Source organism: Pyrgilauda ruficollis, unplaced genomic scaffold (genome assembly GCF_017590135.1).
Source record: "Pyrgilauda ruficollis isolate IOZ18807 unplaced genomic scaffold, ASM1759013v1 scaffold181, whole genome shotgun sequence".
In the NCBI taxonomy this organism is placed as follows: domain Eukaryota; kingdom Metazoa; phylum Chordata; class Aves; order Passeriformes; family Passeridae; genus Pyrgilauda; species Pyrgilauda ruficollis.
In genome coordinates this window covers 732101-753800 of record NW_024517096.1, presented here as the reverse complement: position 1 = coordinate 753800, position 21700 = coordinate 732101, and the positions used below count along the sequence as shown (strand labels likewise).

The following is a 21700-nucleotide window of genomic DNA, read 5'->3' as shown; positions in this document are numbered from 1 at the left end:
GCTGAGGTGGCCATGGGATCGCAGCAGGGTTGTCCTGGGGGACCTGACTGAAGCTGTGCTTCTCAGAATCCTGGTTCTCCTCCAGGGAGATCCCGTTCCATGCCTGGTAGCTCCTGGTGACCTCGTGCTGAGGACACCCCCAGAAAGGCTGTGGCTGTCCCATCCCAGGAATAGGAGATTTGGGTGGGATCTTGGGAAGGAATTCCTGGCTGGGAGGGTGGGCAGGGTCTGGGCTGGAATTCCTAGATTTGCTGTGGCTGCCCCTGGATCCCTGGCAGTGCCCAAGGCCAGGTTGGACATTGGGGCTTGGATCCACCTGGGACAGTGGGAGGTGTCCCTGAACATGGATGGGGTGGAATGAGATGGGTTTTATGGTCCTTTCCAACCCAGCCCATTCCAGGATTCTGGAGCCGCTCTGCTCTGGGAGAGCTGGGAATGTCTAGTCTGGAGAAGAGAAGGATCTAGGATGAACTTTGAGCCCCTGGCAGGGCCTGGAGGGGCTCCAGGAGAGCTGCAGAGGGACTGGGGACAAGGCCTGCAGGGACAGCACACAGGGAATGGCTCCCACTGGCAAAGGGGAGATTGGGCTGGGATCTTGGCAAGGAATTCCTGGCTGGGATTGGGCTGGAATTCCCAGAGCAGCTGTGACTGCCCCTGGATCCCTCGGAGTGTCCCAGGCCAGGTTGGATACTGGGGCTTGGAGCACCCTGGAATAGTGGGAGATATCCCAGCCCATGGCACTGGATGAATTTTTATGTCTTTCCATCCCAACCCATCCATGATTCCATGATTCTGTTTGGTTTCAGCTCCGGCCCCAACCAGTGGCGAGACCAACTCCGCCCTTCCCAGCTGCTCCACCTCTTCTCCCTGCAGCACAACTACAAAGCTCCCACCTACAAATCCGACCGGATCATCTTCCGGGATCAGGAATACATCCTCTCCGAGCTGGGTAAGATGTCAGGGATGATTTGGGATTGCAGAATTTCCTTGCTCCAGAGAAAGGGATGGAGCTGGATGTCATGGAGACATCACCAGGTTTGAGTGATGGCATTGCCCCCATCCTCCTCCTCTCTGGCCACGTTGGCTCTGAACCATTCCCAAGCTTGGCTGTGCCCCAAATCCTGGGATTGAACCCGGACCTTCAATCCAGGAGCGTTGGCCTTGAGTTGGACCAAACCCAACACCCCTGGATTAGGAGTGAGAAACTCCAACCTGATAATCCAAGTGCTGCCAGAGCCAGAAGAGCATCTCTTCCATTGGAATCTCATTTTGGGAATGGTCACTAGAGGGAGACAATATCCCACACACAGACCTGGGAATTCTTTCAGGATTTGGGGGAATCAGGGAACAAACTCAGTTCTACAAAGAGGAGAAAAGTCCCAGACTTTTGGGGAGGCATTTTTTGTTTGCCCATGGCACCTCCCTCGGACCCAACATTCCAGAGGCAGGAGAGGTTTTTTGGGAAAACGCTGCTTTAAGACACAAAAATAGGGTTTTAGTCCCATGAGGAGGTGAAATCCCACCGGGCCTGGCCCAGGAGCTGCACTTTGGAATCGTGGAATGGTTTAGGTTGGGACCATAAAGATTATCTCATTCCACCCTCTCCATGGGCAGGGACACTTCCCACTATCCCAGGTGGATCCACCTGTCCTTGGATACTTGCAGGGATCCAAGCGCAGCCACAGCTTCTCTGAGAATTCTCTTCCAGGGCCTCCCCACCCTCGGGGCCAAGAATTCCCAATATCCCACCTAAACTTTGATTTGATTTGTTAAGGCCACCACACCAGGGGTGTCGCCAGAGACACAAAACAAGGCACAACCCAGGGCTGATCCCTCTCTGCCCTCTTGGAAAACAAAGCACAAATCCCTTCAGGAATTCAGGTTTTCCCCTGAGGAGAAGGCCAGCAAGGAATCCTCATGGAAAAGTTTTCCATGGGAGAGCTGGGGAGGTGTTAAAATGTGTCCCCTCCGTGGCAGTGCCTGCTGTCACCTTCTCCAGCTGTAACGGCAGCGAGTTCAAACAGCAGAACAAAGCCCGAGGCTTGACCCGGAGCAGATCTGGAATCCAGCTGTCAGCTCCGGAGCCGGACTGGGAATAAACTGGAGCTGTTAAACACGAGAGCTGGGATTTTACAAGCCCCTCCCCCCAGCCCGTTATTCCATAACTCCCAGATTTTGTTGTTTTCCGAGAGGGGCTCGATCTTTTCTCAGCGCATAAAGCCACACGTGTGTGCACACACCGGAATTCCAGGGTTTGGGAAATGGTTGGGAATTAGCCCAGGTGGCTGGAGTTAAGTGTGTCCATGGCAAGGAAGGAGCTGGGGTATCTCACCGGGATTTGGTGGAGTTGGAATGATATTTATGGAATATTTATGGAAGAATATTTATGGAGCTTGTTGTCTTTCAAGTGTCCTGGAAGGTGCACGACCAGAGTGGGGTGAAGTCCACCAACCCCGTCCTGGGATTTTAGGATTGTTTGGGTCAGAGTCAGTGAATCAGGGAATCTTTTAGGTTGGAAAAGACCTTTAAGATCCTGGAATCTCAGAATTCAGATTGGAAAAGGCCTCCAAGATCAAATCCAACCTTGTCCAAGTGTCATGTCCGGTTGTTCCTTGGACACCTCCAGGGGTGGGGACTTCACCATTTCCCTGATATCCAAGGACAGGGCATCATGCCCCATCCCAGGAATGGGATGGGGAGGCAGGAGTTGGCCATTGGCTGTGCTGGGATGGATGGATGGATGGATGGATGGATGGATGGATGGATCCTGATCAGGAAGAGAAGGCAGGAATGTCCATTATTGAGGAATCTTGGCCCATCTGTGGCAGGATCAGGGGTTGGTGTGGAGTAGGTCAGGTGGAGGAGATAACTCCAGGTCTTCCTTGGATGGAGGACCACAAATATCCTGGTGGGATTGGAGCAGGGACTTGGACCGGAGTAGGAACTTGGAACAACCCCCAGGCTGTGCTGATGGTGTTTCCATGTGCTTCCTCCTCCTCCCATTCCTGTCTTTCACCCCAAATCCCACAGGGAAGAAATGGGATCCCATTGGGATCTCATTCCGTCTGCCCAGCTGAAGATCCTGGATGGCTTTAAACTCTGGGATGAACTGTTGGGAATGGGAACATTGGCAGAGGATTGATGGGAATCCTGATTTCCGGGACTTTAGGAGAGCTGGATTCATTAGATTCTCCTTTCCACGGGATCCAACTGGATCCTTGCCATGTTTCCCTGGCTGTGATTAGTGGGGTGGTTGCACAAGGGTTTCCATGGATTTTCCCACTGGGAATGGTATCCCTGTGCCCAGCAGGGTTTGTAGTGATGGATTTGGTAATGGAGGCTGTGCTGCTCCAGCTGTTCCTGGCTATAATCCATCCCTGTGGGATTGACTCTGCTCTCTTCCTGGTGGCAGAAGACGGAAAACCCCCGAATCCGCACCTGGGGCCGGTGGAGGAGCGGCTCGCCCTGGCCGCCCTCCGGAAGCAGGGATTGGTTCCGGAGCACGTGGAGACCCGGCGCCTTTACAGCCCCCTCCAGCCGGACATCGAGCAGGTGGGTCCTGGAACGTGTCCGGGATGAGCCCAGCAGTGACATCTCCTGATCCAGACGTATTCAGGGGGAGAATCCTGCTGGGAATGCCTGCCTGGGATATGGGATGTTCCCAGGGAGGGGAGGTGGTTGTTCCCTTCAGCATATGCCCCCATTTTTAATTTCATTTTATTTAGTTTAATTTAATTTAATTTTCATTTTTGGTCTAAAAGTCCTACTCAGGATTCTTCTCCCAGAATCCCAGAATCCTGGGATCACTGAGGTTAAAAAATTCCTCCAAGGTCATCGAGCCCAAGCTGTGCCCGATGCCCACCTTGGCACTCAGTGCCACATCCAGGAATTCCTTGGACACCTCTAGAGATGGGGATTCCAAACCTCTCTGGGCACTTCCAAGGCCTGAGCACCCTTTCCATGAGGAAATTCCTGCTGATGTCCACCCTGAGCCTCCCCTGGCCCAGCCTGAGACCATTCCCTCTTATCCTGTTTTTCTCTGGGATCAGATTCCAGATCGCACCTGGCTCCAACATTCCAAGAAGTTGTGGAGAGCCAGAAGGTTTTGCCCCTGATCCCTGTTTTTTTCCAGGCTGAGCCCCTTTCCCAGCTCTCTCAGATTCTCCTCAGGATTTACATCCATCAACATGTTCCCAACTATCTCTTAAATAATTTAAAAATAACCTTTAATGCCACTTTTCCATGGAGGAATCCTCCCTTCCCACCCAAGGGTCCCAGATCTCCCTGGGGAGGTTCAGGTGTTCCAGTCTGGAATTTCTCAAGGTTTCAGGGCTCTGTTTTTCCATGCAGGGAAAACTCCAGATGTGGGTGGATCTGTTTCCCAAATCCCTGGGACATCCTGGCCCCCCTTTCAATGTCACTCCACGTAAAGCCAAGAGGTAACTTCCCATTTCTTCCTCATCTTTTCCTTGGGAAAGGAGTTGGGAATGCTTGGAAGCCTTGGGTGGGGATGGATTCACCCACCTGAATGAGGGACGGGTGTAGAATCATCTCCAGGGAAATGGCTCCCATAGGGAAATCAGTCAGTGGGACAACCAGACTTCCAGGTGGATGAGTTTTCCACTTTCTCATGGTTTTATTCCCGGGATTTTCCAGGTTCTACCTGCGCTGCATCATCTGGAACACCAAGGACGTGATCCTGGACGACCTCAGCATCACCGGGGAGAAGATGAGCGACATCTACGTCAAAGGGTGAGTGTCCCGCTCCGGAGCCTCCCAGATTCCGGAGGCTGGAGGTTCTGGAGCAGCAGGGAAGGAGTTAAGGTGGTCCTTGGGTTGGAATTGCTGGGATAGACTTGGATTCTGCTGGGATGGAGGAACTATCATGGCTCTCCAGTCATGGATCCCTGAATTTCCAGCTGTGGATTCACATCTTCAAGTATGGATCCATACCTCTCCAGCTGTGGATCCACCCCTTTCCAACTATGGATCCACACCTCTCCAATCATGGATCCATACCTGTTTGACTATGGATCCACCCCTTTTCAACTATGGATTCCCATCTCTCCAACTGTGGCTCCACACCTCTCCGGCCATGGATCCACACCTCTCCATCCATGGATCCACACCTCTCCAACTGTGGATCCACACCTTTCCAATCATGGATCCACACCTCTCCAATCCTGGATAACCACCTCTCCAACTGTGGATCCGCCTCTCTCCAGCCATGGATCCACAACTTTCCAACCATAGATCCACACCTCTCCATCTCTGGATCCAGGTTTTTGGAAAACATGTCTCTGCTGAGGTCACAACCTTTTTCTTCAGACCTCTGGGATGATCCCATGGCAGTATTTCTCCTTGGATGTTCCCACAGTGGGATAAGATGTAGGAGCAGCCTGGCCATGGGGAGAAGAGCTCATTGTCTGCTCATTCCCAGCTCCTCTCCCTGACTTTTTCCATGCTCACAGATGGGATTGTTTGCATGGCTGCTTTCTTTGGAATTCCCTTCATTCCTGGAAACAGCCCTTCCCTTCCCTTCCCTTCCCTTCCCTTCCCTTCCCTTCCCTTCCCATCCCATCCCATCCCATCCCATCCCCATTTAGGATTTATCTTGTGTCTAACAGTGCAATCCCAGCCAAGGGAGTTCCTTTTTTTGTGCCTTTTTGGGATTTATGGGCAGGAAGAGGCGGGATTTGGGAACAGACTGTAAATCTCTGGTTTACAATCCCGATTTTCCCCCTGTAAATCCAGAATGCCGTGTGGCTTTCCTGGTATTCCCATCAAGTCCGTTGTTATCAGCTCTGGTTGAGCTGTTCTGTGTCTTTTGGGGCTCCTAAAAAGTTGAGCTGCTGGAAAAGTGGGAGCCTCCAGGGGTTGTTGAGATCCCTTTCCCAATCTTTTAGCATCCAAGAGGATCCTGCAAGGCTGGGAATGAGTAAAACCTTGCTCAGCTTCCACATCTTCCAGCCCAAAGGAAAGTCATCCTGAAAAACCCAATTGGGAATGGGTGAAATGATCCTTTTTGTGCCTGAGGATCTGCCTATGGATTGGGAATCCCATGGGGAACATTCCTTCCATCCATTGCTGCCTCTGGAATGGGGGCTGGAACCTGCCTATCCTAGATTGGGTATTAGGGAAAAATTATTCATAGAAAAGCTGTCAAGCAGTGGAAAGGGATTCCCAAGGCTTGGAGCACCTGAGACAGTGGGAGGTGTTCCTGCCCGTGGATGGGGTGGGATGGGATGATCCTTAAAACCCATCCCAAACCATTCCCTGATTCCACAGTTCTGGAGTTGCTAGCTCTAGCACTGATTCATCTCCCAGCCTTCCCTCTCCCATCTCCAGGTTTTCCCCACCCCCAGCAGCCACTGGGATCTGGAATATTCCATTTCCCACTCACGGATGTTGTGACATAGAGCGAGATCTCAAATCCTTGCCACGATCCCGATTTTCCATGGGCTCTGTTTGTCCCTGGCAGGTGGCTGGTGGGACACGAGGAGAACAAGCAGAAGACGGATGTCCACTACAGATCCATGGGAGGAGAAGGGAATTTCAACTGGAGATTCGTCTTTCCCTTCGATTATCTCCCAGCAGAGCAGATGTGCCATGTGGCCAAGAAGGTGAGTGGTCCTGGATGGAATTCCTGCATCCTCCTGGGAATTCTGGGGTGAAAAGGGAATTTCAGATCTTCCCAAGCAGAGCCGTGCAAAGCTTGGCCTTTCCGTGGTGTTGACAGCAAAAATTTGGGAATTTTGTTAAAAAATCCAAATTGGAAGCAAAATGGGGTCGGAATTAGAGGTGTTTTTTTGGAGAGACTGATCCCTCTGGGAAAGATTCATCTGGGCTGGAGCAGGAAAACTATTGGAGCAAGTGTCCAAATGCTCTTGGACAACAGGGATATTCCAAAGCTGGAGATGGTGATTCCTTGGGGATGGTTTGGTGGGAACCTCTATTTTCCAGCATGGAATAATGGGTGTTGTGCCTTGCAAAAACTTCCCAAAAAGGCTAAAAATGGGGAAAGGAAGGAGCTGCCTCCAAATTTCTGGTGGGAACATAGGTTGGGATGTGCCACTGGAAGAAAAGCTTTGGATTAGGGAGATGATTGGATTGGGAGTTGAAGTGGATGAAGATTTTTGGATGGGATTTTGATCCCCTCGTTCCTCCAGCTGCTCCTGGTGTTCCTTGGATCAGTTAATGGGAATTGCATGGATGGAAGGACACAGGAGTGACGTTGGAATGAGTGCATGGAATGACGCAGGGGAAAATTTAATGATGGAAATGATGGGAATTAGGGAAAACTGGGCACCAAACAATAGAGAACATAAATTAATTTGAATTTCCTTCACCTGGAGATTAAAAGGAATGAAAGGATTAAGAGGAATAATCCAATGGAAGATTCCTTATCCGTGTCAGGGGATAGAACTGGATCATCTTTGAGGTCCCTTCCAACCCAAACCATTCCATGATTCTGTGATTTTTGGCTCTTTGCGGTCTGTGGACACCAGGGAAAATCCCGGCTTCCCATGGCACCTCCCTGGAGGCTCAAAGTCCTTCATCCACCTCATCCTGAGCCTTCATCCCTTGAGTTTTTGGGACACCAGCAGGAATGTCCTCATGGAAAGGGTGGTAGGGCCTTGGAAGTGCCCAGAGAGGTTTGGAGTGCCCATCCCTGGAGGTGTCCAAGGAATTCCTGGATGTGGCACTGAGTGCCAGGGTGGGCATGGGCACCAAACAATAGAGAACATAAATTAATTTGAATTTCCTTCACCTGGAGATTAAAAGGAATGAAAGGATTAAGAGGAATAATCCAATGGAAGATTCCTTATCCGTGTCAGGGGATAGAACTGGATCATCTTTGAGGTCCCTTCCAACCCAAACCATTCCATGATTCTGTGATTTTTGGCTCTTTGCGGTCTGTGGACACCAGGGAAAATCCCGGCTTCCCATGGCACCTCCCTGGAGGCTCAAAGTCCTTCATCCACCTCATCCTGAGCCTTCATTCCTTGAGTTTTTGGGACACCAGCAGGAATTTCCTCATGGAAAGGATGGTTGGGCCTTGGAAGTGCCCAGAGAGGTTTGGAGTGCCCATCCCTGGAGGTGTCCAAGGAATTCCTGGATGTGGCACTGAGTGCCAGGGTGGGCATCGGTCCCAGGTTGGGCTCGATGATCCTGGAGGATTTTCCAACCTCAACGATCCCATGATCCCTGCTCCCTGTTTTTGCTGAGCCTCGGTATTCATGGAATATGAGGGGCCCAAAGACTCCTGCTTGCAGTGGGACCATCCCTGAAACCCACTGGGATTCCCAAAACCCCCCTGGGATCTGCAAAACCCCCAGTATTCCTGAAACCTGCTGTGATCACCAAAACCCCCGAGATCCCTGACACCCACCGAGATCCCCATCCCATCTTATTTTCCATGGAACCAGTGTCTCGGCCAGGAAGACGGCGAGCAAATCCCCCCATCCTAGACAATTCCCAGCTTCCAAAGTCCTTCCCGGGCAGTTCCAGTGATTGACAGAATCCCAGCCAGGCCCATTTCACGCTTCATATCCCACAAATCCCAAGTACAGGGTGTACTACATCCAATTATCCTCCTTAGAAAAAGCCAAGACCCCCTCCACAAACCCCTTTAAGCAAATCCATCCCGCTGTGCCGATCTGGAATCTTTTCCCACCACATGGCTTCCAATGCTGGATCCGAAAATAAACACCTTGTAAAAGCTCTCTGTAAAGGCCGGAATAATGAAGGAAAAGCCGGGTGGAGCATTCCGGCCCCGGGAATTTTTTGATCTCGCCATGTGCTGTTTGAACTCCGGCTTGGTTCCTGTGGCCGTAAAAATCCCGGCTGGAAAGGCAGGCGCTGGAAGATGGAATTTCAATCAAAGGTTGGGAGTGACTGTGGGGAATTGGGAGCTGCTCAAAACCACCTGTGCCCAACCGGGCCGGGAGGGAAAGAGTTTTCCAGTGGTTCTCCTTTGTTTGCTCCATGCTGGAGCTCCCAGGAGCGTGGCCAGGTGGATTAGGAATCATGGAATTATGCAACAATTTGGGTGGGAAGGGAGCTGAAAGCTTATGGAGTTCCATCCAGGGACTCCTCCCACTATCCCAGGTGGATCCAAGCCCCAAAGCAATCCCAGCTCTCCCAGCCTTTCCCATGGCAGAGGTGCTCCAACCCTCTGATCATCCTGGTGCCTCCTCTGGATTTGCTCTGAGAGCTCCAGGTCCTTCCCATGCTGGGAATTCCAGAGCTGGAATTCCTGTAGGTGGAGGCTCCATGGGTCATCCCAACTTGGGCTGCAAATACTCTCTCCTAAAAAAAAAAGGATGGTGCTTGATAACAGGGTGTCCATGGTATTTTGGTTTGATGTGAACACCTGGGGTGGTTGGGAGCCTGGAAATCCAGGAAAAACCAGGGAAAACCCAGGAAAACGCAGGTGCCACTCTTATTCCTGCCTTTCTTAACTTTCCGACCACTTCAGGACGGTTTTCCATAACTTTCCTGGCTGGATTAATGTTATTAAGATTTTTCTTCTCCTTCTGAGAGGGTAATTTCTCCCAGTCCAAGTTTCCAAAATATTTCCATGGAAGGGAAATATCCCCATTTTTTTTTTTTTTGAAAACATGGAAATGCTTTTTTAAAGCTTTTCTCAGCATTCCTTTCAAATTTCCGTCTTTGTTCCCGCTTTTTTTGATGCCATCTTTCTCTTCCTGGAAAATTCAAACCATGTTGGCTGCATGGGAAGAGCACATTCCCACGTTTTTGAGTCCTGCAGGAAAGCTGTTTCTGGGATGGAAAATGAGAAAATCATGGAATGATTTAGGATGGAAAAGCCTTCTAAGACCACCAGCTCTGCTGAGGCCACCACTGGCCGTGTCCCCAAGTTCCACATCCAGAGGGATTTTAAATCATTCCAGGGATGGACATTTCATCATTTCCCTGGGCAGCTTCTGCATGGCTGGAAAACCCTTTCCATTAAGGAATTTTCCCTAAAATCCAGCCTAAAATGGAAGTTTAAAGTTTGGATTCCCAGTTTAAGCCTGTTACTGGATGGGTCATGGGACAACCAGGACAATCTGAGGTCACCTGGATGTGGATCCCATTTTCCTGGGCATCTACTCGGGGAAAAGCTCAGCTTCCACATCCCAGAGGTGCCGTGGTGTGGGAAATGCATGGAATTGGTTTTGGAATGTTCAGCTTCCCGTGCCAATTCCAGCAGCAGCTGGGTTCGGCTGCCAAAACGGGATCTGGGAAGTTCTTTAGGGCAGGAAAGGGTTTGCATGGAATGTCACAGCAAACGGCATCTCCATGGATGTGCAGGGTCTGGTTCTGGGATTCTTATGGACATGGAGGTGCTGGAGCATGTCCAGGGAAGAGAATGGAGAATTCCTGAGGGAGCTGGGAAAGGGGCTCATCCTGGAGAAAAGGAGGATCCAGAGGGACCTTCTGGCTCTCCACAACTTCCTGGAATGTTGGAGCCAGGTGGGAGTTGGGATTTGATCCCAGGGAATAACAGGATAAGAGGAAATGGCCTCAGGATGGGCCAGGGGAGGCTCAGGGGGGACATCAGCAGGAATTTCCTCATGGAAAGGGTGCTCAGGCCTTGGAAGTGCCCAGGGAGGTTTGGAATCCCAATCCCTGAAGGTGTCCAAGGAATTCCTGGATGTGGCACTCAGTGCCAGGGTGGGGATCGGTCCCAAGTTGGACTGGATGATCTTGGAGGAATTTTTTAACCTCAGGGATTCTGTGACATCCAAGGGGAGTCTCCTGCATGTCCGGGACTCCCAAATTCCTGCAGGATGCGCCTGAAATGCTACTTTTTGGGAGCAGACTTCCTCTCCTTCCCAAAAATGAGGTTTCCTCCTTTGTATTCTGGAGCACATCCACAATGCAGGAGAAATGCAGCCTTGTCAACGCTTTCCCGGGAATTAGAGCCGATTTTTTCCCCGCTGCTTTATCCACAAAAATCCATAAAATATCCCTGAGCCTCCCCTTGCTTCGAAAACAAACCCCCAAACAATAATTCCAGCCTTTTTTCCCCGTGGTTTGGACAAGGCCAGGACATAAATTTCGCGCTCCGGGTTGTTTTTATAGGGAATGTTTGGAGCCCCATTTAATCATGGAAGCAAATTTCATGCTGCCTTGAAAGGGACCCATAAACTTTGCTCGGCATCAAATTCCCCTTCCCAACTCCCTGTTCCTTTTCCTGCCTTTCCAGAGGAGCTCTGGGTGTCCCCAGCTGGACAGAGCTCAGAGCAGGGAGGTTTTGTCTCCGGCTAAGTGATATTTTATGGTGTTTTTCCATTAAAAAAAAAAAAAAAGGGAATTTGGAGCAAGGGAGCATTGAATTCCTGCCTGAAAAGGGTCGAGCCCCACCTGAGTTGTTCCTGGAATGCCGGGATGTTGTTCTGAGGGATTGGGATGCAGAGGGTGCAGAGGCAAGGTTTTGTTCCCTTTTTCCTTGGGCATTGCAGTGGGAAGGAGGGAAGGTGGAATCCCAGAGTCTGCTGGGTGTGCCAGCAGTTCCATGGAATCGTGGAATGGTTTGGAATGGGAAGGACCTTAAAGCCCATCCAGGGACACTTCCCACTATCCCAGGTGGCTCCAAGCTCTGTCCGACCTGGCCTTGGACACTACTAGGAATGGGACAACCACAGCTTCTCTGGGAATTCCATCCCAGCTCCTCCCCACCCTCACAGCCTTCCCAAGTTCCCATCCAATCTTTCCTTCAGCTCCATTATCCTGAGGGATATGGATCCAGCTGGGATAGGTGGGAGATGATCCCAACTGTGAGGTTTTTCTCAAGTTTGGCTCCTCGTGGATGGGATGGGGCAAAGAGAAATTCCAATGAATCCTTGGGAAGTTGCATCAGCCCAGAAGGGACTGTGGGATGCGCCTGGAGCATGGACATATCCATGGAATGTGGGAATGATGGGATGAACCTCTGGGCCAGGAATTCACTGGGAAGAAGAGGCACCTGGAGGACATGGAGCTCGTGGAAGTTTCCTTTCCAGGAAATATTCCAGCCAGGAAATGAGGTGGTCTTGAGGGTCTCTTCCAGCCCAAACCAGTCCAGAATTCCATATATTTCCCCCTTTTCCAAGCCAAACTTAGGTGGGCACCTGGATTTCTCCCGGAAGGGACAATCCAAAGGAGCTGATGGTGTTCACCTTGGACATGGATCTTCTGCCACCTTGGAATTTTCCAGCCCCTCCTGAGGTCATCCCAGCTTTGTTATCCATGGCTCCTGGATCCCTGTGCATCCCTTCTTTCCCCAGTTTCTGAGAAAGGGAAGAATCAACATCAAGTTTTCCCCTTTTTTAGCGGTTTTAATTCGGAACGGCTGGAAAAGCTGGGAAAAATCCCCCTGGATAAACATCCATCCCAATCCACTGCAACCAGCAGAGGGGAGAGTGGGAATTTTCCATGGACTTCCTTTGGGATTCCTGGCTTATCCAATATCTCAAATGCATCCATAAAATGCTCCAATGCAAAATTCCTGGCACGTTTTCCCAAAACCGGTCAGGGAACAGAGAGAAATTGAAACAGAACCATCCAGGGGGATCTCTTAAAATGAATCCAGTGGGATTGGAGTGCCCACGGACTCCCAGCTGGAATATTTGTGTTCCTGTGGAATGTGACACGTTTTTCCTCCTTTTTTATAATTTAATATTGGATGAAATAATGAATCTGAGTCTTGGGGTGAATTTATGGAGCAACGGATGAATAAGACTGGAGTTTCCTGATTTTAATTAAATCCCGTCATTTCTGACACTTCCAGGAGGAATTGCTACCAGGACATCCTTGGAGGGGTGTCAGGAATCCCTTTGGGATTTTTCTGCTCTTTGCTGGAGCCAGGAATAACAATCCCAACAATCCCTTGGCTTTGGGTGGGATTTTGTCTTTCTCCTTTATCTCAACATTTCTTTTTGGACATCAAGAGGAATTATTTAAATGGAAAGTATGGTCAGGCCTAGGAAGTATCCAAGGAGATTTGGAGTCCCTATCCCTGGAGATGTCCAAGGAATTCCTGGATGCTGAGTTGGGGATTGGGCACAGCTTGGACTCGTTGATCCCGAAAGGCTTTTCCAACCTCAGGGATTCTGGGATTCTTAATCCTAACTCCCAGGCATCCCAACAGTGGTGTAAGATCCCTGTTGGAAAAAATTCCTGGTTTCACACATGGAAATGGTGATGTGGATGCTGTTTCCCAGGCAGTGGATATTCCTTACTGAGGGGTGCAGAACTCATGGATAACTTGGGAATGTTCCTCTGGAGAAGGGAAGGCTCCAGGCAGAGCTCAGAGCCCCTGGCAGGGCCTGCAGGGGCTCCAGGAGAGCTGCAGAGGGACTGGGGACAAGGCCTGCAGGGACAGCACACAGGGAATGGCTGCCACTGGCAAAGGGGAGATTGGGCTGGGATCTGGGCAAGGAATTCCTGGCTGGGAGGGTGGGCAGGGGCTGGGCTGGAATTCCCAAAGCAGCTGTGGCTGCCCCTGGATCCCTGGCAGTGTCCCAGGCCAGGCGGGACACTGGGGTTGGATCCACCTGGGACAGTGGGAGGTGTCCCTGAGCTGGAACGGGATGAGTTTCAGGTCCTTTCCCACCCAAAGCATTCCATTATTTTCTTCCCTGTTGTGAGCAGTGCCAGAGGAACCCAGAGCAGTTTGAGGGATGTTTTGGGGCTTGGAGCAACCAGTGTGATATCACCAAATTCCTAGGATACCATGGAATCTTCCTTTCCATATCCATGTTCCATGAATAAATTCAGGACCTCTGGGTGGCCTGAAGGTGGGACTGGCACTTGATGGTCTCAGGTTGTCCCACTGCCTGTGACAGAGCTGGGAGCAGACCGAAGCCATGGTGGATACGGAAGGGAAGGGATCCTTGGGAATTCCCTGCTGGAAGTGCTGATTTAGGCATCAATCCCATATTTTCCCATTAATTAAGAGGAAGATGAAGTTTGGCAGCGGTGGCACTCAACGCTCGTTGCTCTCTTCACCTTGGAGAGTCTCCCTCATTGGAATTGTGGGAATTTCTGTCCTTCTTGAGGATCCTGTTTAGGATCCCATGCAGCTGTTTCTTAAAGTGTAATAAGTTAAATTAAATTATTTAAATAAAATTAATTACATTAATTTAAATCATTAAATTAAGGCATAAATTGTTGCCAACACCTTCCAGAAGCATCTTGGGTTTTCCACTGATTATCCTTTTCCATGAGTTTTCCAGAGCCAGACCCTGCAGATCCACAGCAGGACACCCCAGGAATTCCAGGATTTCCAGAGCCAGGCTCTGCCCAATTCTCCTGATGGATCTTTAATTTTCCTGTGGTTTCTTTCCCGGTGGGATTTTAGGAACACTTCTGGAGCTTGGACAAGACGGAAAACAAGATCCCACCCCAGCTGATCCTCCAGATCTGGGACAACGACAAGTTCTCCTTCGATGACTATTTGGGTAAGTTGGGAATTTTGGGGTCCATCCCAAAAAAAGGGAAAACATCACCAGCACAGGTTGTCTGGGGAAGCTGTGGAAGTCCCATCCCTGGAAGTGTCCGAGGCCAGGATGGATGGGGCTTGGAGCCACCTGGGAGAGTGGAAATTGGGAGTTTGGATTGGGATGGTTGGGGTGGCTCAGACTCCATGGGATCAGGAAACATTCCGTGTTTTAAGGATTTTCCTACTTAGATGTCTCACTTGGAATGTTCTTCCCTGCAGGATCCATCCAGATGGATCTCAACAGGATGCCCAAACCTGCCAAGACAGCGGAAAAGTGTTCCTTGGATCTTGTGGATGATTCCCTGTCCTCCAGCCGCTCCGTGTCTCTCTTTGAGCAGAAAACCGTCAAGGGCTGGTGGCCCTGTGTGGCCGAGCAGAACCAGCAGAAGATCCTGGCGGTAAAGTGGCCTCTCCATGTTTTTCCTTGGATCTTTCACTCCAGTTCCCATCCCTGGAAGTGTCTAAGACTTTAAATTCCTGCCCAATCCAAACCGTTCCGGAATTCCCTGAAATCTTCATTCAGTTCAAGCCAGGGCAAGAAATTCCATTTGCAACTGGAGATTTTGTGGGTCCAGCCAGACCATCTGTGGTTGGCTGGAAGTTTTCCGGCACTGTGCAGAGGAACGATCGGTTTTGTGGGATTTTCACCCTGGTTTTTGGAATGTGCCACCAAATTTGATTCTGTATCACTACTCCCAACAACCTTGTGTCCTAAACACCAGGAAAAAAATTCCAGTTGTCCCAGCAATAGATTTAAAGGTGTCTGGGCTCCTGTTCCAGGTTTTGGTGACTGTTCCATGCAGGTGAGGGAATCCAGTTAGGGAATTTGGTGATTCAACCAAAAAACCCTGAGCTGGTTCCAAGGAAATAAGGAATCAGGGAATTGGGAAAGACTGGATGTGGCACTCGGTGATGATCGGTCACAACTTGATCCCAGAGGTTTTTCCAGCCTCAGTGATCCTGGGATTCTGTGGTTGTCCAAGTTTGGGTAAAAGTGGGATCTGGGATTTCCTGGAATATCTCCTGTGACAGGTGAAGGGTCTCTGGAATCCTGGGATCCCCATGGTCATTGTTTGGAGTGGTTTGGTTCTGTTCAAAGCATATTTTCTTTCCCTAATCCCTATTTTCCATCCCATGTTCATTCCTCACCTTCCCCCCTGTTTTTGGGGATAATAAGTAAGTTTTTGTTTAACCCATCCAGGGCAAACTGGAGATGACTTTGGAAATTGTGGCAGAACAGGAGCACGAGGAGCGTCCAGCCGGGATGGGACGGGATGAGCCAAACATGAACCCCAGGCTGGAGGATCCCAAGTAAGAACATCCCAAATGGAAAAGCAGCCACCAGGGCATGTAATTCTTAAGGACCAAGTGGGAATTCTGTGTTTCCAGCTGCAGGGAACTGGGCTGAACTGAGTTTGCACCTGGCTAGGATCCACTCTGAACTGGTGGGGAGTGGGATGGAGGTCTGGAGAGCAAGTTCTGTGGAATTGGGAAGCTGGTCTGGAGCACCAGTCCAGTGGGATTGGGAGGTCAGTCTGGACCACCAAGGAGGACATTGGTGGGATGTGTCCAGAAAGATGGAAGAGCTGAGACAGTCCGGGGGGATTTGGAGTCTGGTCTGGACCTTGAATCCAAGGGATTGGGAGGCTGGTCTGGATCACCAGTCCAGTGAGATCTGGACCATGAATCCATTGGGACTGGGAGATTGGTCTGGATCACTAAGGAGAATGTTGGTGGGACATCCTTGGAGGGATGCAGGAGCTGACACATTCCAGTGGGATTGGGAGACTGGTCTGGACCACCAAGAACATTCATGGGATGTATGCAGAAAGATGGAAGACCTGAGAGCAGTGGGATTGGGAAGCTGCTCTGGACCTTGAATCCATTGGGAGTGGGAGTCTGGTCTGGATCACCAAGGTGGAAATTGATGGGACATCCCCAGAGGGATGAGGAGCTGACAAATTCCAGGGGGATTGGGAAACTGGCCTGGATCACCAATCCAGTGGGATTGGGAGGTTGGTCTGGACCATGAATCCAGAGGGATTTCAAAGCTGGTCTGGGACCACCAAGGCGGGTGGGATTGGGGATCCAGGAGGATGAAATTCCAAGGTGACCTCCCCTTCCCTTGGCTCCAGGCGTCCCGAGACCTCCTTCCTGTGGTTCACGTCCCCGTACAAGACCCTGAAGTTCATCCTGTGGCGCCGCTACAAGTGGGTGCTGATCCTGGCCATCCTCCTCTTCATCCTGCTGCTTTTCCTGGGAATCTTCGTCTACGCCTTCCCGGTACGGAGCGGCTGGGAGAGGACAGGGATTGGCCGAGGTCTGAGGGGTGCTGGATTCAGGGGGATGGAAAGTCCTGTGCCGAGGAACACAATGGGTTAAAAAGGGACTTTTTTGGGTTTGGGATCCTCATGGGAAAAATCTGGAGGGGTTGGAGCGTGTCCAGGCATGGGAATGGAGTTGGGAAGGGGCTGGAGCACCAGGAAAAGCTGAGGGAAAGGGACTAATTCCAGAGAAAAGCGGGATCAGGGGGACCTTCTGGCTCTCCACAATTCCCTGAAAGTTTGGAGCCAGGTGGGATTTGGGATCTGCTCCGAGCGAACAGCCTTAGGTTGTCCCAAGGGAATTTTAGGTTGGATATTAAAGAAAATCCCTCATGGAAAGCACTGTCCAGTCCTGGAGCAGTGGTGGAGTTCCCATCCATGCAATTATTCCAAGAACATCTGGATGTGGCATTTGAGGACATGGATAATGATGAACAAAGGTTGGGGTTCTTTTGCAACCTCAACAATTCCATGATATCAGGAATGGTGGAGATCCCAAAAAAACATGGGAAGGTAATTCCTGGCATGTCCTCAGCAACACCAATTCCTGGCACTAGTGTGGCAAGACCCCAAGATTTTCTGGGATGCAGAGGGAAAAAATCTGGGATAGCTTTGCCTGCCCTGGTTGCCTTTGGCAAAATTCCATGGAGCTGCCAGCTGGATTTGTCCTTGGAATAAATGAGGATGGGGCAGGGCTGGAGGAGCCTCTCCCTGCTGGAAAGCTCTGCATTCCAGAAAATTCCTGGCACAGCTTTGGGAATGCTCCAGGACCCCTTTCCCAAGGGGCAGAACGGGTGATGTCCCAAATTTTGTGGGATCATGGGAAAAGGAGCTGTAGGGATAAAGGGCCAGGGGTTAGGTGGTGAATCCATGAGATTTGTGGGAATCCCAGAGGATGGGAAGGAGCAGCAGGATCCAGAGGAGAGGAAAATCAAAGAAAACTGGGAATGCTTCCCATCAGTTGGACACTGGGATGGTGCTGGAGGGAGGGGCCAAATTTATTACAAGGGTTTGAAGAGGTGGGAATTTCTCTTAAAAATTTTGGGAAGAGAAACCAAAATCCAGGAATGACTCCTGGTTCTTGTTAAATTCTTCCAATGATTCCCTTATTTTTCTCATAATTCCTTCATTTTTTCCAGTGATTCCCTCATTCTTCCAATCGTTCCCTTATTCTTCCAAGGATTCCCTCATTTTTCCAAGAATTCCCTTATTTTCCCCGTGATTCCCATGTTTTTCCATTCTTCCAGAACTACGCTGCTATGAAACTGGTGAAACCTTTCAACTGAAGCTGCTCCCGTGCCTGCCTGGGAATTTTGGGAAGGAATTTTGGAAATGGAGAAGGAAAAAACTCATCCAGGCCTCCAGCTGCTGCCAAAGACTCCACTTCCCTTTGGAATTCCACCCGGGAAGTGTCACCTAACCGAAGCCTCCACCAAAATATTCCTGGTTTTCCAGCCTTCTGTGTTTTGTTTGAGTTTTCCTGCTGCTCTGGTTGGTAAATCCCAAATTCCAGTGAAAATCTGAGGAGGGAGCAGGGAAAGGACCTTTCTGTTCAGAAGTTGGGAATGTACAGAGGATCCTCAGGGCAGGATTTGGGATTTGCTGGCCAGTGCAAATCCCACAGATTCCAAGCACTTTTCGCTCTCTGATCCAGCCTCAGTTTCCCTTTTCCCTGCGTTGTCCCATTTATGTATTGTAAACCTATGGAAAATGTGTTGGAAAACCAGAATCCCTGGGATGACACGTTGCATTCCCAAAGCTGAAATCATGGGAATGGGAAAGGCTGTGGTGCAAAACCTGGTATTTGGAGTTGGTGCTGCACAAAATCCCAGTTTCTCTTGGATTTTGAGGCCTTTGCATTCCATCATGGAATTCTGGAGCTGGTTTTCCCTTGGAGCTGCTCCACAATCCCACAGGTCTCCCATTCCAGCTGGGAGAGGAATCCCAGGAGCAGCTGGGCTTTGATTTCATCCTCTTCCGCTGTCTCCCAGCCACTTTTTTTGGGAATTCTTGGTCTTTTTAGTGTCAGTATTTGCAGAATCCCAGAATCCCTGAGGTTGGAAAAGACCTTTGGGATCATCCGCTCCAAACTGTGCCCAATCCCCACTGAGTGCCACATCCGGGAATTCCTTGGAAACCTCCAGGGATGGGGACTCCAAAGCTCCATGGGCACTTCCAAGGCCTCACCACCCTTTCCATGAGGAAATTCCTGCTGATGTCCAACTGGAGCCTCTCCTGAGACAACCTGAGGCCGTTCCCTCTTTTCCTGTTTTTCCCTGGGATCAGATCCCAACTCCCACCTGACTCCAAATCTTCAGGGAATTGTGCAGAGATATAAGGTCCCTCCTGATCCTCCTTTTCTCCAGGCTGAGCCTCACTGATATTCCTTTGAAATCAGCCATTTTCCCTTGTATTCCCAAAGATTCCTATGGAAAACATCCCAACCCATACTCACCGCTGCCAGGCATTAATGGAGCTAAAAACCTGTCCCGGGGTGGGATTTGTTTTCCAAACAAATCCATGATCCACAACCTGCTCAGCCTCCCGTGGATCTGATGGGAATGCTGGGACATTCCCGCTTTTGCTGTTCCCTCCTCTTGTCCCTGGAGCGGGATGATCCTGTGGGATGTGGCACCTGGGGATTTGTGACCTTGGCAGGGTTGGGCCTGAGCTCAGAGGTCTTTCTCACCTAATTATGGATGGTTCCATAATTCCATGATTCTCAGGGTTTTCCAGTGTTGGGAGGATGTTAATCCTCAAATTCTGATCCTGCAAGGAATCTTCTCCCATTCTCCCACCAGAAGAATCCCATTAATATCCGGCTGCTCCGGCACCTTTGCTGATTCGGGATCTCACTGTCCTCCCTTCAGCAGGATGAGATTTATCCTTGATTCCATGTTTTCTTTGGAGCTGTGTCTGCTGCAAACGAGCGAGGAGCTGGGAAAAGTGATCCTGAGGGATCAGTTTCCTGTGAAAAACCGCTGATGGCAGCTCCTGCCCCGCTCTGGCCGGGATTTTAAGCCTGTGCTTAAAAAATCAGGATAACAGCCCAATTGCTTTGTTGGATGGGGATGTAATCCATGGGGGATCAAATCCCAGGATTCTCATTGGAACATCTCCCAGAATGCACAGGGCAGCTCCTTTTCCGTGTTTTCCACATGGAAAACGCACAGCTTTGGGATTTATAGGGATTTATAGGGATTTATAACCCCATCCCTGCTGCTGAGCTTTGGCTGATCCATGGCCCCTTCCCAAAAGTTGGAGCGGAGCAATCGGCTCCGGATTTGCACATCCCAGGGCGGAGGTTTCATTTTCCATCGTTAAATGCTTCATTTTCCTTCGGTTTTTCCCTAAAAGCCTCCCAATGCCATTCCCACCCCCATCCCTGTTTATAGCCACCATCAAACCACCAGGATTCGCTCCAATTTTCCAGAGGTTTTATTATCCCAAAGGATCTGAGGAGCCAAGGACAAAAGTTGCTTCTGTTTGGCCCTTGCTGGGATTGGGAATTTGGGTTTTATGGGAATGTTGGTCCCTGCTCCTTTCCCACCACGATCCAACTGTATCAGAGGGAGTCTGGAATTCCCTGAGTGGAATTCTCCGAGTGGTCTCCTGGAATCCACAGTGGGAATTCAGGTCCAATATCCCTTTGATTTGTGGGGATTCTGGGATTTCCCATCCTGGTGTAATTCCCCATGATCCCAACCCAAAAATCTTGGAGCCAAGAGCCCCAAATGGATGTGTGATCCATGTTGGAATGCCAGATGTGGAACGTGGGGTGCGCATCCCATCAGGAACACTGCCGTCTATCCCAGAAAGACAAGGAATCAAAATCCATGCATGGGTTTCCTTTGGAACATCCAAGGCCAGCTTGGATAAGGATTGGAGCCACCTGGGATTGTGGAATGCCTGGAGTGGGATGGGCTTGAAAGTTTGGGATTCAGTCAAGAACACTTCCAGTGGGAAATCCTATTTTATTCCCAGAATTCCTCTGGCAAGCCTGGGTCAGCAGCAATGGGAGAGAAGGACCGAGGGCATCCAGTTCCATAAAAACGGATTTCCAGAAGGAAATCCGTGCTCCCAGTCCAGGTTTCATGCCAAGAGGATCCTGTGGGATTCCGGTGGGTAAATTCAGCTTGGAGCATCTGGAAAAACCAAGTCCATCCCATTTTTTTCCCCTGAACAGTGACATCCAGTTCCAGGTCTGGTTGTGTCTCCTCCAAATCCAGGTGTGCTCTGTGGAAAGAATTCCCTGTGGCTTCCAGTTATGCGGGGAATTGGCTGGAATTTGTTCTGGATCACCCGTGCCTGCCTTATCTGCAATAATGCCCAAAGCACTGTGATTCCCAAAGAAATGCTCAGAAACATTCCCGTTCCCAGTGTTTTGATTGTGGGGAAGGAATTGGGGCTCCTCTTGGGAGTGGGAATGGGAAAATCGGGGCTGCATAGAAGGGAAAAATCCAGGGAATGGATTTCCTGCCCATGCATGGAAGTTAATTGCCAAAAGTTCCTCTGCTCAAGTGCTTCCCTGATCGCGGATTTCCTCGGCCTGATGCCGGGAGTAATTCCAACCTGGAATTCCAAAGTGTGGGGATGCCTTTGGAGCCATCTGGAGACAACATCCCTGTTCTGTTCCCATTCCCTCTGGGAGCTGGAGGAGCTAGAAAACTTCCATCCCACACCGGGGCTGAATTCCCTAAATCTCCTGCATCTATCCCAAAAAATCCCAGGAATAAGCTGGATGGATTTTGCTCCCCAATAAGAACAATTTTCCAGGCAGTGCCCGGTTTTACCCGCTCTGAAGGGAGCGTTTTCCACCCTCAAACACGGATTTTGCCGGAGCAGTTGGAAAAGAGGGAGGTGGCGCAGGGAGAGCAGGATG

General features: G+C 50.3%; 1 protein-coding gene across 8 annotated transcripts in view; it reads left to right on the top strand.

The window, feature by feature from the left end:
• Nucleotides 1-21185, top strand: part of DYSF (dysferlin) — a 69200-nt gene extending 48015 nt beyond the window's left edge. For all 8 annotated transcript variants that reach the window (XM_041464603.1, XM_041464599.1, XM_041464602.1 and 5 more), the window contains 10 exons: nucleotides 807-949; nucleotides 3413-3552; nucleotides 4351-4439; nucleotides 4657-4752; nucleotides 6482-6623; nucleotides 14354-14453; nucleotides 14714-14892; nucleotides 15696-15805; nucleotides 16630-16777; nucleotides 18066-21185. In XM_041464603.1, the coding sequence (XP_041320537.1) occupies nucleotides 807-949; nucleotides 3413-3552; nucleotides 4351-4439; nucleotides 4657-4752; nucleotides 6482-6623; nucleotides 14354-14453; nucleotides 14714-14892; nucleotides 15696-15805; nucleotides 16630-16777; nucleotides 18066-18104 (1186 nt within the window). In that variant the 3' untranslated portion in view covers nucleotides 18105-21185. The remainder of the gene's footprint in view (nucleotides 1-806; nucleotides 950-3412; nucleotides 3553-4350; nucleotides 4440-4656; nucleotides 4753-6481; nucleotides 6624-14353; nucleotides 14454-14713; nucleotides 14893-15695; nucleotides 15806-16629; nucleotides 16778-18065) is intronic.
• The last annotated feature ends 515 nt before the right edge of the window (nucleotides 21186-21700 follow it).